General features: G+C 52.1%; 1 protein-coding gene across 2 annotated transcripts in view; it reads right to left on the minus strand.

Annotated features, from left to right (window-relative positions):
* Nucleotides 1-12,615, minus strand: part of INPP5A (inositol polyphosphate-5-phosphatase A) — a 206,314-nt gene that overhangs the window by 160,184 nt on the left and 33,515 nt on the right. Inside the window, exon 1 of one of the 2 annotated variants that reach the window (XM_061376767.1) lies at nt 1,353-1,442. The exons of the other annotated variant lie outside the window; for it this stretch is intronic. Coding sequence (XP_061232751.1) covers nt 1,353-1,427 — 75 coding nt within the window. The 5' untranslated portion in view covers nt 1,428-1,442. Of the gene's footprint in view, nt 1-1,352; nt 1,443-12,615 lie in introns of those variants that run through there. 2 annotated transcript variants of the gene reach the window in all.

A 12,615-nucleotide genomic window follows, 5' to 3' on the forward strand; every position in this document is an offset into this window, starting at 1 on the left:
AGCACCACTGTACTGATCCGTACCTCCACTGGAGGAGATATGGACACTCACAGAAGACTCGGAGCTCCCTAGAAAATTCAGCATCTCAAACCTACATGAAACAAATCTACAGCACCTACATTTTGAATGTAGACCAGGAACATGTTCTCAACCACAAGCAATGATTAAACTAAAAGTTGCTAACAGCACTCCCGTTGCCACATTGAGCTATTAAGGTATCTACTAACCCACATATTTGTCAAAAGCAGGAGCAGCGTGCAAATAGATTCTTGTGGAGGAACAGTGCTTTGGGGTTGGTTTTGTTTTTAAAGGGGCTTTCTTTTCCTCCTGCTTTGGATCCCAGCAGTCACTACCTGGCAACCACAGCAGATGTTTTCTATGGAGCTGCTGCACAACGTCACCAGGTAAATCAAGAACACCAGCTCAGGATGAAAGGCCACAAATCCATCCCAGCAGCGGCCTGGGCAACCCACACCTGATTCCCTGTGGACAAAGCTCAGCACAACTCCATACCCTGCCCACGTAACCCCTCCCAACAGCCGCTGTGCTTTAACTGTGCTGGCACAGGCCAGCGTTCAAACAAAGAGAAGGGAACTGAGGTCAGTCAGCAGAGGTTCACTCCATTTCACAGCCTGGCTGCCTGCACAGCCCTTTAAATTGATCAGCCACAGAGAGCAAGGTCTCGGGGGGAGGCAGTTATAGGAATAACTCCAGAGCTAAGCCAGGCACAACGAGAACTGAGTCACCCAGAGCTGTAGGGCCTTTCGTGCCTCCTGCCTCCTCATCTGAGCAGCACAACACAGGCACCGGGGCAGCGCAGTCAGGAGCACTCACTGGGTGAGGGATGTCCGCATGGGACCAAGGAGCGCTGTCCATTGTCCTGCCCCGGCCATGGCAGCAGGGAGCAGGGCACCGGCCATGGGCCAGCAGCTCAGTGCCCAGCTCCGAGGGGGCAGCTTCAAACAAGTTGCTCCTGTCAAGGTTGTTCTATCGCAGGTGAGAAGCGAGGGGTCAATGGATCATTGCAGCTCACAACCCAGGCTTTCTGAAGCGGTGACAGCAGGAGGCAGGAGCCCAGGGAAATCTGAGTCGTGCAGAATGAAGCTTCCCTGCCTTATGGGGTCCCACAGACCATGGGAAGGTTTGAAGAAGTGGTGACATAAGCAGAGCTCGGAGCAGCAGGAGCAGCACCGGGTGATGCCAGCCAAGTCTTTTGGCAGGTAATTTTGGGAGACAAGGTGCTAATGAGGTCACTGGGGCTGCCAACGGACTCCTCTGTGCAGGGCTGGGGTTCTGCTAAGCCCCTGCGGTCGCTGTGACCCCCATCACCCACAGCTCAGGGTGACCATCACCTTGCTGGCTCTGCAGGACCCAACCCTGCCACGCTCCTGGCCGCCGTGCCACCCTCCTCCTCCTCCTCCTCCCATGGTGCCTCCACAGCAGGACCACATCCTTCTGTTTCTACCACTCTGGTCAAACCTGTAACCCAGCCCCCTGCCTCAAGCTCCTCCCCAGCAACCTCCCAATAAACGAGATCACTTTAAGTTATGAAGGACTGGAGAAAACAACCAAGTGGAACAATAATTCATCTTCCTCTTATTTTTCCATCTAAGAATAGACACATTATATTTCATGTCTTCCAGACTCCTTGGCCTTCTTCCCATCCTTTCTCTCCACACTCTGTCCTTCATTAAATTATCTCATCCCTTTCGTAATGTAACTGGAATTAATTTTTCTTTGTCCTCGTCAATGTTAAATCCTTTTATGAGCATTCACTGATGAACCAATTTCTGCCCATTCACATTCTCCTCAGCACCAAGGGCTTCTTGCATCACCACCCTGCCCTCACCCCCAGGTCCCTGTGCTGGTGGGCACTGAGCCTGTTCCATGCTGCTTTGTTAGAACTCTGCTGTAAATGAGACAGGAGCAGAGCAGACGGGCACCGGGCACCTCACACACACAGAACCTTGGGAAGTTCTTCGGGCTGCACTCAGCACAGATCAGAACCACAGACTCGCAGGATGGTTTGTGTTGGAGCTTTCAGGTCCCTTCCAACCCCTGCCATGGGCAGGGACCCCTTCCACTGGAGCAACTTGCTCCAAGCCCCTGTGTCCAACCTGGCCTTGAGCACTGCCAGGGATGGGGCAGCCACAGCTTCTCTGGGCACCCTGTGCCAGCGCCTCAGCACCCTCACAGGGAAGAGCTTTGTCCAGAGGAGGCCATGGAGCTGCTGTGAGGGCTGGAGCAGCTCTGCTCTGGAGCCAGGCTGAGAGAGCTGGGCTGGGGCAGCCTGGAGAAGAGAAGGCTCCTGAAGGGGAGGCCTGAGAGCAGCTCCAGTGCCTAAAGGGGCTGCAGGAAAGCTGGAGAGGGGCTTGGGACAAGGGATGGACGGACAGGCCAAGGGGAATGGCTTGAACCTGCCTGAGGGGAGACTGAGCTGAGCTCCTAGGAACTATCCCAGGGCCTTGAGGAGCACAGGTCTGGTTTCACTCTACCATCCCATCCAACAGCACACATCTTGACTCAACAGAGCCACAAATAGCCACCCTCCTCCTGAAACAAGCACAACTTGTTTCCAGACTGCGGAGCCACGCGGGGTCCATGTTAAAATAACAGCACACGCGTCCCGCTGCTCCCTTCAATTAAAAGCAATTTTCCTGGAATTCCAAATCCCACTAAAACCGTCTCTTTTCATGCCGAGTTTCCATATGAAGTCTATTTATGTCACACTGGTTACTGTACTGGTCAGGCTTATAAGGAAACATAGCTGTCCTGTGAACACATGGCTGCCACATGAGTGAGTAATATCCCCAAAACAAGTGTCTTTTCAAACGGAGCACACAAGCAGCCTCTCTTCTCCCCAGTGTTTCCATTCCTTACCAAATTACACACAAAAGCCAAGATAAAGCTTTAAGTCTGTTGCAAAAATATGTTCAGAGAGGGAAGAAACCTTTGCAAAAAAGGAAAAGCCCATATTTAGGGTAAGAGGCCTTCAGTCCGGAGGAACAAAGAAGAGAACAAAATGAAACCAAATTAACAGCCTAGAAAATTTCTCTTTAGTTTTGTTCAGAGGGAAATGGAGCAACGTGGATGAATTATAGAGAGCCCGGTCTATTTGGTGAGCTTTATTTTTAGCAAAGAATAGGCTCATTTTCTGAGCTAAAAGATTCTTGACTCGCTTCGGGAGCACTCACTGGGCTCCACAGGGGCCGCCGGGGGAACCTGGTGCTGGGCTCTACACACCCACTTGGGCTGAGGGTACAACCAGACAACGCTCCTGTATGCCCGACTCAAACAGAGCAGGAGCCCCAAGAGGGACCCCCCAGCCCCGAGCTCTGGGGGGTGCCTGGTGCTGCAGAGCAACACGGGCCCTGCTGAAGCCGCTGCACCCCCAGTCAGTACCAGAGACCTGTTAATCTGCTCCCTTCAATGTGCACCCAGAAGGGCTATGAAACAGAGCTGTTCCCTGCCTCTGCTACGCTTGGTTTTCTGCTTCTCACCCAGCTCCAGCAGAAACAGCAGCAGGAAAGCCCAGAGCCTCAGCTGCTGCCAAACACCGCCCCAAGCTGACAGAAACCCACGGAGCATCCACCAGCCGTGCCGGAGGTCTGTGTTTCCAGAGAGCTGAGGGTGCCTGCAAACCATGCTGTGCACCTGAGAACTCAGCACCTCCAGGAGCAGCAGCAACGGCCTGCACCGGGACTGGGAGAGGCATTTAGAAACAGCCCTTCCCAGGCAGGGATGGGGCAGCCAAAACCCAGGAGTGCACTCCCCAACACAGGAAACGCAGCCTGAACCAGCTCACAGCAAAGGGAAACCTGTAACAGAGCGAATCAACTGTCCTGGCTGCACCACAGGGAAACAGCAGGAGTGATGTAATAGAACTGAAAGTGATGAAGCAATGATCAAGTGCCTGCCTCTTCAAAGGAGCTGGATGTAAAACCATATGTACTACAAACAGTTAACACCAAGACCAGAATCAGTCTTGCCTCTGACAACACAAGATGGGGAAGGGGAAAGAGCTACCTGCCTTTAACTCCTAAAGTACCAGCAGCATGTGCTGACGGGGCTCCCGTCTGGACAAGAGCTTCCAAAGCCCTGAAGACCCCAATGACTGAACCCAGCCTGCTATGAGAAGAACCTAAAGCAAACAGATCAAACAGAACCCCACACAAGTATTGACAAACTCTGGCTTCTGAACAGCCAAGTCAGCAATGTGAGCCCTGAGATGTCAGGGGAGGATGTGGGGACTCTTGAGCAGGGTATGGGTCAATACATCCACAAGCAGAGAGGGCAGTGACTGCGGGCAATCTGTCATTCGTAACAACAGTTAAACCTGAGGAAAAGGCTCAGGAATTACGTACAACACACAGGTTTGTAACAGCATTTGTAACTCCCAAGCACAAGGATGAAAACTGCACCCACTCTATCGCAGCAATGCAGCTTCAGAGCGGGCACAGCACAGGGTCAGCATAACCCAGAACAGCCCTTCTTGCCAGCCTGCCCCTCGCTCAACTTGTGGCCATCCATGCTCCTAAAAGTCACACAAATTAGGAGAAGCTCATGACCTGGATATGCTATTATTCAGTATGACTCCGGTTCAACAACTCATTTCAGACATGTTGAGTGTCAGTATGTTAGAATCACAGAATCCAGCCCAGTTTGTGTTGGAGGGGATCCTAAAGCTCCTCCAGCTCCAACCCCTGCCACGGGCAGGGACCCCTTCCACTGGAGCACCTTGCTCCAAGCCCCTGTGTCCAACCTGGCCTTGAGCACTGCCAGGGATGGGGGTGTTTTGTCTGTCCCAAGTCTATTGCTGGTTTAGCTAATCCAGTGCCAGGGAACAGAAGAAAAAGCCTTCTCTCAACACTAATGAAGCTCAGCTCTCAATTATAAGATTCCCATGCTACAATGAATTGAAGATACACATTCTTTCATGGCTATTTTTAGTAAACTAGCAGGTTCTTAAGGATTACATTACACTGAGACATATAAGGAGGAAATTCTTTCTTGTTAGGGCGGTGAGGCACTGGAATGGGTTGCCCAAGGAGGTTGTGAATGCTCCATCCCTGGCAGTGTTCAAGGCCAGGTTGGACGAGGCCTTGGGCAATATGGTTTAGTGTGAGACATCCCTGCCCATGGCAGGGGGGTTGGAACTTGATGATCTCAAGGTCCTTTCCAACCCTAACTATTCTATGATTCGATGACTTTCAGACTTCCAGAACTGTTTGCGTAGAAAATAATACAGTAAATCTGATGGCAACAAGACCAGGGTTACGCATAACCCTGAATAAAGAGAGCCATTGATCCCAGCTATCCTGACCCTAGTGAGCTCCCAACCTTCTCCAAATGTAACCTCCATCATCTTATTTGAAGATTAAAGGCTCCGGGTATTTGAATAACCAGCACGTTAAGAGTATTAACAGCAAGAGTTAATCCAACACCCAGTATTAACAGCACCGCAAAATCTATAATCGTTAGCAAATAGCAGGGATTAACCACATTAATACACTCCAGTTTCCAGTGACTTGTGTCCCGAGTTTGGAAAGGCAGGAGGAAAACAGGCATTATGCTGAAAGAGAGAATAAGATTAATCTGTTCCTGCACATGGACAGACAGAATAGAGCTCTGGCAATAGTCACCACCACCACGATCTGTCTTGTGGGGTTCCTTTGTCTGTTTGCTTTAAGTTAATCTTGAAACCCTCCTCCTGGGTTGACTGTGGGGATAATGTTGTCTGTAACAATACCGTACGTGGTCTGTACATGTACAAATGTACACAGTCTGAAACCATTGTTTGGATGCAGTTCCAGGACTGAAATCCACACCACCCTTGGGTGCCCACCTCCCAGGCGCCACAAGGAAAACCTGGGAGCTGATGAGCTTTGAAAAATTACCTGAACAAGAATATCCCCGCACCCACCAACAGCGAAACCGAAACGTGTTTGTTCATCCCAGGCACTTGAGGGTGTTTCCTGCAAAGCCCTGCTCCAGACAGGAGCGACGCTGTCCTGAGTCACGTCTCCCATGGCAGGAGATGGGCACGGACTCGCCACACAGTCAAGTTGAGAGCAGTTGGTCATCACAGAGTGGACCCTGGATCTGCCCACTGCAAGAAGCCTCTGCTGACCTCCAAGGAGCAAAGCAAGCAGAGATCTGCCCAGCAAGGTAAGCGAGAGAACTTACACATAAACTGATGGAAGAGAGAACACCCCTGTCAGCCACCAAGAGCGTGATAAAGAATTTGGCTCTCCGAGCCAAGTGAGAGTGAGACGTGTTGAGAGTTGTGCCCTGTAGCTGCTGCTAGCACATCATTTAAGTTTCCCTATATCCAAGTTGACACAGACATAGTTAAAAACCCGGGCAGTTTCCAGTTGCAGAACTCAGGAGGCCTCAGACACTGCAGTGAAAGCAGCCACGAAAGCTGACGATCAGAACAGTTCTTTCTGCAGGCTGGGCTTTATGGAGGTGTGAAAATACCCAGCATGTTCAGTCAAGCCCGTTGGCTGTGGCAGGGGCAGCCCTTTCCACAGATACTCCAGGGGTAACTGCAGAGTAGAAGGCCGGGATAAAGCACTGTCTTAAATGGATAAGGTAGGTGGTGTTTGCGGGGGGGGGTGGTTGGACAGTAGATGCTCACTTTGTAAACAGGCACTTATGTGAGCTAAAGCTCAGGAGCTAAAGCGCACGAGCCCCAAGCACTGCTGTACAGCAGCGTCTATCAACCGCTCTGAGCAATGCATGCTCCTTCCTCAAGAAGAAACCCACATTTATGAGCTAAACCTTTTGACCAAGCACTGCCCTGCCAGGGATGAAAGTCCAAGGTTTTCCTAGAACCAGTTCCAGGACTAACACACCCGTGAGGTGGAGGCTGTCAGAGCGCTGGCTCCAACACACCCTATGAGATCAGCAAGCCAAAATACCATACCCTAAGAGTGGCTGCCAACTGGCTGCCAAGTGAGGCATGGGGATGCCAAGATGCACTTCATGACACTAAAAGAAACCTGTAGTGACCTAATGTGAGTATCTGATAGCAGAGGAGACCATGCAAAAGCTGTTTACATCCTATTCCAGCAGTGAAGCACTGAGGGAGATACTGGCAGTTCATTTCAACTTGCTCTAGAGTGGGGTTTCAGTTTTTTCTCCTTTCAGCGCACATTTCCCTAACAAGCACATCCTCGATCCATGGCCCAACAATCCACAGAGGTGATTCGCAGCTTTCTGCAGAGCCACCACATGGAACAGCCAGCCTTGTCTTGGTGATGCCTGAGGCAGCCCAGCAGAGGAGCCTCCCCTGGCCCCGCACAGCACCAGCTGCTCCCAGGCAAGGACCCGCAGCAGCATGGTCAGTGGGAACTGCACTGGATGTGATCCTGCACCATGAGCGGTGCCTGGCTCACGCTGAGCTGCCTGAGCAGGGATTATGGAATGCCGGCCAGAAAACCCCAAACAACTTCCCTGCAGAAAGGAAAGCTTTCATTAGCTTTGAAGGAGAAAAGTAAAGGACAGCCCCCACTGCTCTCAGCCAGCCAGCTGTAAAGAAACACATCCATCAGTCTCTACACAACGTTAACATGAGCATCGTCAGGAATTCTACCTTCGTAAGGAGTTTAGCGCCCTAAAAAAAACAAGCTAAAGGGCAGACATTAATTATGAAGCTGACTGTGTTATACACAACATCACAATACGTGGTCTGTGATGCCATTCAGGAGGTGCTGTGGAGCGGGGCAGGTCAGGAACCCACAGAGCCCCTGCAGCCAAGCTCTAAGAGGAATTCCACCTCCTTGAGCACAAGCCCAGCCCCAAGGATCACCTACACAGAGTGCCCTGCAGAAACAGAACAGGGGCTGCTCCTCCAGCAATGTTTGTCTCCAGAACATGTCAGAAGCGGAGCAGAACAAATGCCCTTAACACAACTGGGGGGAGCTCAGGTTAAACAGCACGGTACTGCGCTTCAGCCTGGTTTTCAGGATTTCAGTTTACCGAGATGGGCCAGCACATGAATCAGGGCAGCAGGAACACTGTGTACAGAACACAGTACTGGGATATTCCATGTTTTAATCACGCTCCCCAGATCAGGCCGTGACGCAAGAGGCGGCAGCTGGGAATGCCACGGCCCCGCTCCAAGCAGCGAGCACACGACGGAGGCTGCCCCTCGGCACTAGTGCACAGCACAGCCCCAGCACACCCCACACCGCACCGGCACCTCAGTCACACACATGAGCACGCTCCTGCCCTCGCACTGATGAACTGGCAGTTGGCAGTGCCCGTGTACACTACTGAACGGAGCAACAGCCCTGCGTTGAAGAGCTCACATTTGGGTTTTGGCTTCAGAACCTCTAAAGGAGCAGCCAGAGCTCAGAAAACCCCAACTAAAACCCAGATGTTGTCAATGCAGCAGCTGCTCCATCATCCCAGCACAAGGAACAGCACGAGTGTAAGGAGACCTGAGAGCAGCTCCAGTGCCTAAAGGGGCTGCAGGAAACCTGGAGAGGGGCTTGGGACAAGGGATGTAGGGACAGGCCAAGGGGAATGGCTTGAACCTGCCCGAGGGGAGACTGAGCTGAGCTCTTAGGCAGAAGCTCTTCCCTGTGAGGGTGCTGAGGCGCTGGCACAGGGTGCCCAGAGAAGCTGTGGCTGCCCCATCCCTGGCAGTGCTCAAGGCCAGGTTGGACACAGGGGCTTGGAGCAAGCTGCTCCAGTGGAAGGGGTCCCTGCCCGTGGCAGGGGTTGGAGCTGGAGGAGCTTTGAGGTCCCTTCCAACCCAAACGAGTCAGATTCCATGAAATGTACAATTCTCATGTGCCTCTGACTCAGTAACTGGCAGCAGTCACCAGGAGGTACGTGCTCGTGGGAGACCCGTGGGGGGGGAGATGCTCCTTGAGGGGATGCTCTATGAGGAAACAGCAGAGGCAGGCTTTCCCCTCATGCACTGCAGTGTGTGACCACCTCCACGCGCCAGCCGTGGGCTCTGTTTGTGGCTCTGCCTTTCCCCCAGCCCTGCCTCCTGCACCCCGGTACCACTGAGGGGGAGGAACGGTACGTGCCACGGTGGCTTTGTTCCTGCTGGACACCAGCGGCCCTGGCAGAGCCCACTGGGGCCGGCAGCTGCCTCCCCTCCTGCCCTGCTGGAGGAAAGAGGTGGCTTTGATCCTACTAGAAACCAAGAGCTTCGCTGTGGTTGTGAGAGCCTTGGGCGCCGCAGGGCTCCTCACCCTCGGCACAGCCACACGGCTGCAGCGCCTGCCCCTCAGACTCACGGAACGCAGGGTTGGAAGGACCTTAAATATCATCATCCATGCTCGCCTACGCCAGGGCAGGCTCGGCCCTTCAGGACTCCATCCTGACAGACAGCCTATTTTTAGAGCCTCTAATACGGGAGAGGAAAACAGATCGCATCCACCAGGGAACACATCTGCTGCTCCCAGAGCTCCTCTTACCCGCCAGCGCGCTCTGCACCGACAAAGCTGAGTTCTGCTCCTTGGCAGAGGGACTGTACTGTGTTTTCCCTGCGCTACATGGCACAAAGCAGCGTTAGGAGGGTGCTACCCTCAGCACACGCACCCCACACCAGGGACTAAACCCACACAGTGAAGTTACTTTAGTTCTGGGCAAGTGTGCCCCAAAATGTGTGTTTGAAATGGCTGTGTTCCCCCCTTCTGAGAGAAGGGCTGATGTGAGCCACAGCAACGTGTCAACAAGTACAGGGGTGGTGGTTACAGGGGAGAGATGCTCCTGTGTGCTGGTGCAGACTGCCCAGGGTTTTCATTTCGCCTTTTTCACCATGAGTTCAAAGTAAACTCTGCTCATGTGGGTGAGTTTCCACAGGAAATCCTGCCCTTCGTTCACTCTTATCCCTACAGAGAACCGTTTCCTTTTGCTTGAAAGGCAACTGCCTCGAGTCCTGTGCCACAGTGACTGCTCCGTAGCACTAAATATAGGTTCTCAAGGAAGGAAACATCAGGCAGACAACAAAAGCGAGGAACGTCAGCGTGCTCCGTGTGCGCTGTGCAGGCTCTCTGCAGGCGCGCCCGGCACAGAGCACCCGCTCGGTGCGCGCACACTGCGGAGCCCTGAACGCGCACAGCGCTCCTGGGCTGGGGAAAAGCGGCATCACTTGAAGTAAGTCCTGAACCAGCCCGAAGCAGAGCTCAGAAACACACCCTGCGAGCGCCTCGCGTGACCCCTGCCTGCTCCTCCTCATGCTAGGGCACTGACAAACTGCTGACACTCTAAGAGGGCAGGCAGTGCAGCTCTGTAAGCCGGCACCCCTATCAGCTTGGGAAGTGCCCCACACTGCACAGAACACCAGCACCAGTAACTGCTGTTCCCTTCTCTGCACATCTGCATCCCCAGCGCACGCGCACGTCACTTGTGAAAGTGAAACCTTGTCCACAGCAAACCGTGCTCAACCCAAGCAGTTTGTGTGACCAGCTCCACGGGTGACCCCACAGCATCGACGGTGCCACTGAACTTCAGTTCTGTCATTAAACTACCACACTGGCCCACGTCACACAGGACAGATGAGCAGAAGCTAAACTGGAAGCTTCTGCATCTGTGTGGTTATCTCCCATCAAATGCCTGGCTGGGAAAGGAGCTCCCCCATGTACAGCTCCTGTGCTGGGGCTGCAGCTTCCCAGTGGGTACCATGGTCCAGGCAATGCTCTGGCTCCCGCTTCGCACATCACCACTGCCCTCCCCAGAACACCCTCCTCCCTTCTAGCAGCAGAGACATCTCCTCTTGCACAAGCTCCAAGGCCATCCCTGCACAGACATCACTTCTGCTCCCAGTCACCTGCTCCAAGATCCCCCAACAACAAAAACAAAGAGAAAAGAGCGCATTGCTCATGTAGAACACGTCTGCTTAGACTCAAGTTGAAGATCACCACTTTCACCCAAAGAAGGCAAATACAAGTTATCTGCATACAATCAGAGCAAAGTGAAGCTCAATTTGTTCCCTGGTCCTCCCGTACACAGTTAAAACCAGACACTTTGACTCGGTTGCAAACTGACAGGTCAGTGCAGGAGGCAATATTCCCACCATAGACCTCCTCCTGGACAGCAGCAGTCTCAGCACAACTGCTCCCACACTGAACCTGCTGGCTCTGATGCCATGCTCCAAAGGCCATGCTCTCCTCCTGTCCTACAGGCAGTCATTGTATTTTCCTTTTTAAAAATATTAAATATTGACACATATTTATCCAATTTCCATTTGCCTCCCATTAAACCCTTCAAGAACCGTTACATTAAACTGGAGTTTAGCAGGACGAAGTACGTCTCATAAACATCCATTTTTCCCCTCAGAATCATTATGGATACAACAGATGTTACACCTTTGCTACTGCCACCACCAGAGGGAAGTACCAAAGCTTCCATCACTCTCAGGAGTACACACAGCCTCAGCACCACCTGAATAAAGGTTTCGTTTAATTCATTATCAGCCAGCTTTTCAAAGAGCAATGACCAAGCTGAGAGCGCATTTGCAGTGTGGACACATTCATCAACAAACTCAGTTATTTTCAGACAAGTGTGACAGCAGGTAATGGTCTGAAGGGTATTTAATACCTGCAGCGCTTGCAAAACCCTCCTGGCTGCAAAAGGGCTACTGAAACCCAAACCAGCCTTCCACAAGAACTGCCGGTGCTGGATCACACCCCCTGCACTTCCACAGCTTTCTGGCTCCATTTCCCAGAGTTTTCCATTCTGCAGGCAAGGAGTGTTTTTTAGGACTGCAGCTGACCCAAGGCAGTGACAGGTGACAACACCAGGTAATGATGTGCTATCTGTGCCATTTCCAATCTAGCTCTGCAGAGCAAACCCTGGAAATGGAGCTAGAGCATTCCCGTGTCTCCAGCTGGCCTCACACCCGCTCTGCAGAACCAGGGCTCAAGTCACCTTTCCCAGAGCTCACAGATGATAGGAAGGATGACATCAGCCAACAAACAGAAATTAAACCCCATGTTCACAACATACCTGCTGGCATTAACTGACCAAGTTACAAGTGCTCTGTAATGTGTAACATTCAGAAAGCAAACCATAGAATCCTACCACGGAATGGTTTGTGTTTGTCTGACCACCACATGGTACAGGGCAGGCAAGGAGAAGGCTGCTTCTAGGATGGAAAAACCTTTTTGTGAGTAGAGCCAACTCCTGGGACACTGAAGCAGCAAGGCATGGAACGGACAAAGTCCTTATTCCATACCCCCTGTGTTGCTCACATAACCCTCCTAGCTGTGGAACCCAGATGTTACCAACTGCACGCAGAGGTGCTGCGGTGTATTCACAGGGATGATGGACATCTCTTTCAGACCAATGGACCAGAAAAACCAGAGGATTTTTTCCTCAACCTCTTTTTTTTTTTTTTTTTGTTAATCTGTTACTGTTAAGATCCCTTTGACATGTGTGTAATGTTATATGCACTGATTTCACATACATGAAATCATAGAGGGTACAACAGGACAGTAAACTGGGTCAGAAGTAAAGCGCATAAGTTACAGCTCCATGCTGGGGCAATGAGGAGCTCGGCTACTACTGAAGCAGCGGTGAGCAAGTTCTGTCACTCCATGTACTGTCCCGGACACCGCTCCCAAGGTGTGTGTGATGTGCTTCCTCTGA

Source organism: Neopsephotus bourkii, unplaced genomic scaffold (assembly GCF_033783945.1).
Source record: "Neopsephotus bourkii isolate Nb327-2 ecotype Australia unplaced genomic scaffold, CSIRO-AGI_Nbou_v1 NB_1735, whole genome shotgun sequence".
In the NCBI taxonomy this organism is placed as follows: Eukaryota; Metazoa; Chordata; class Aves; order Psittaciformes; family Psittacidae; genus Neopsephotus; species Neopsephotus bourkii.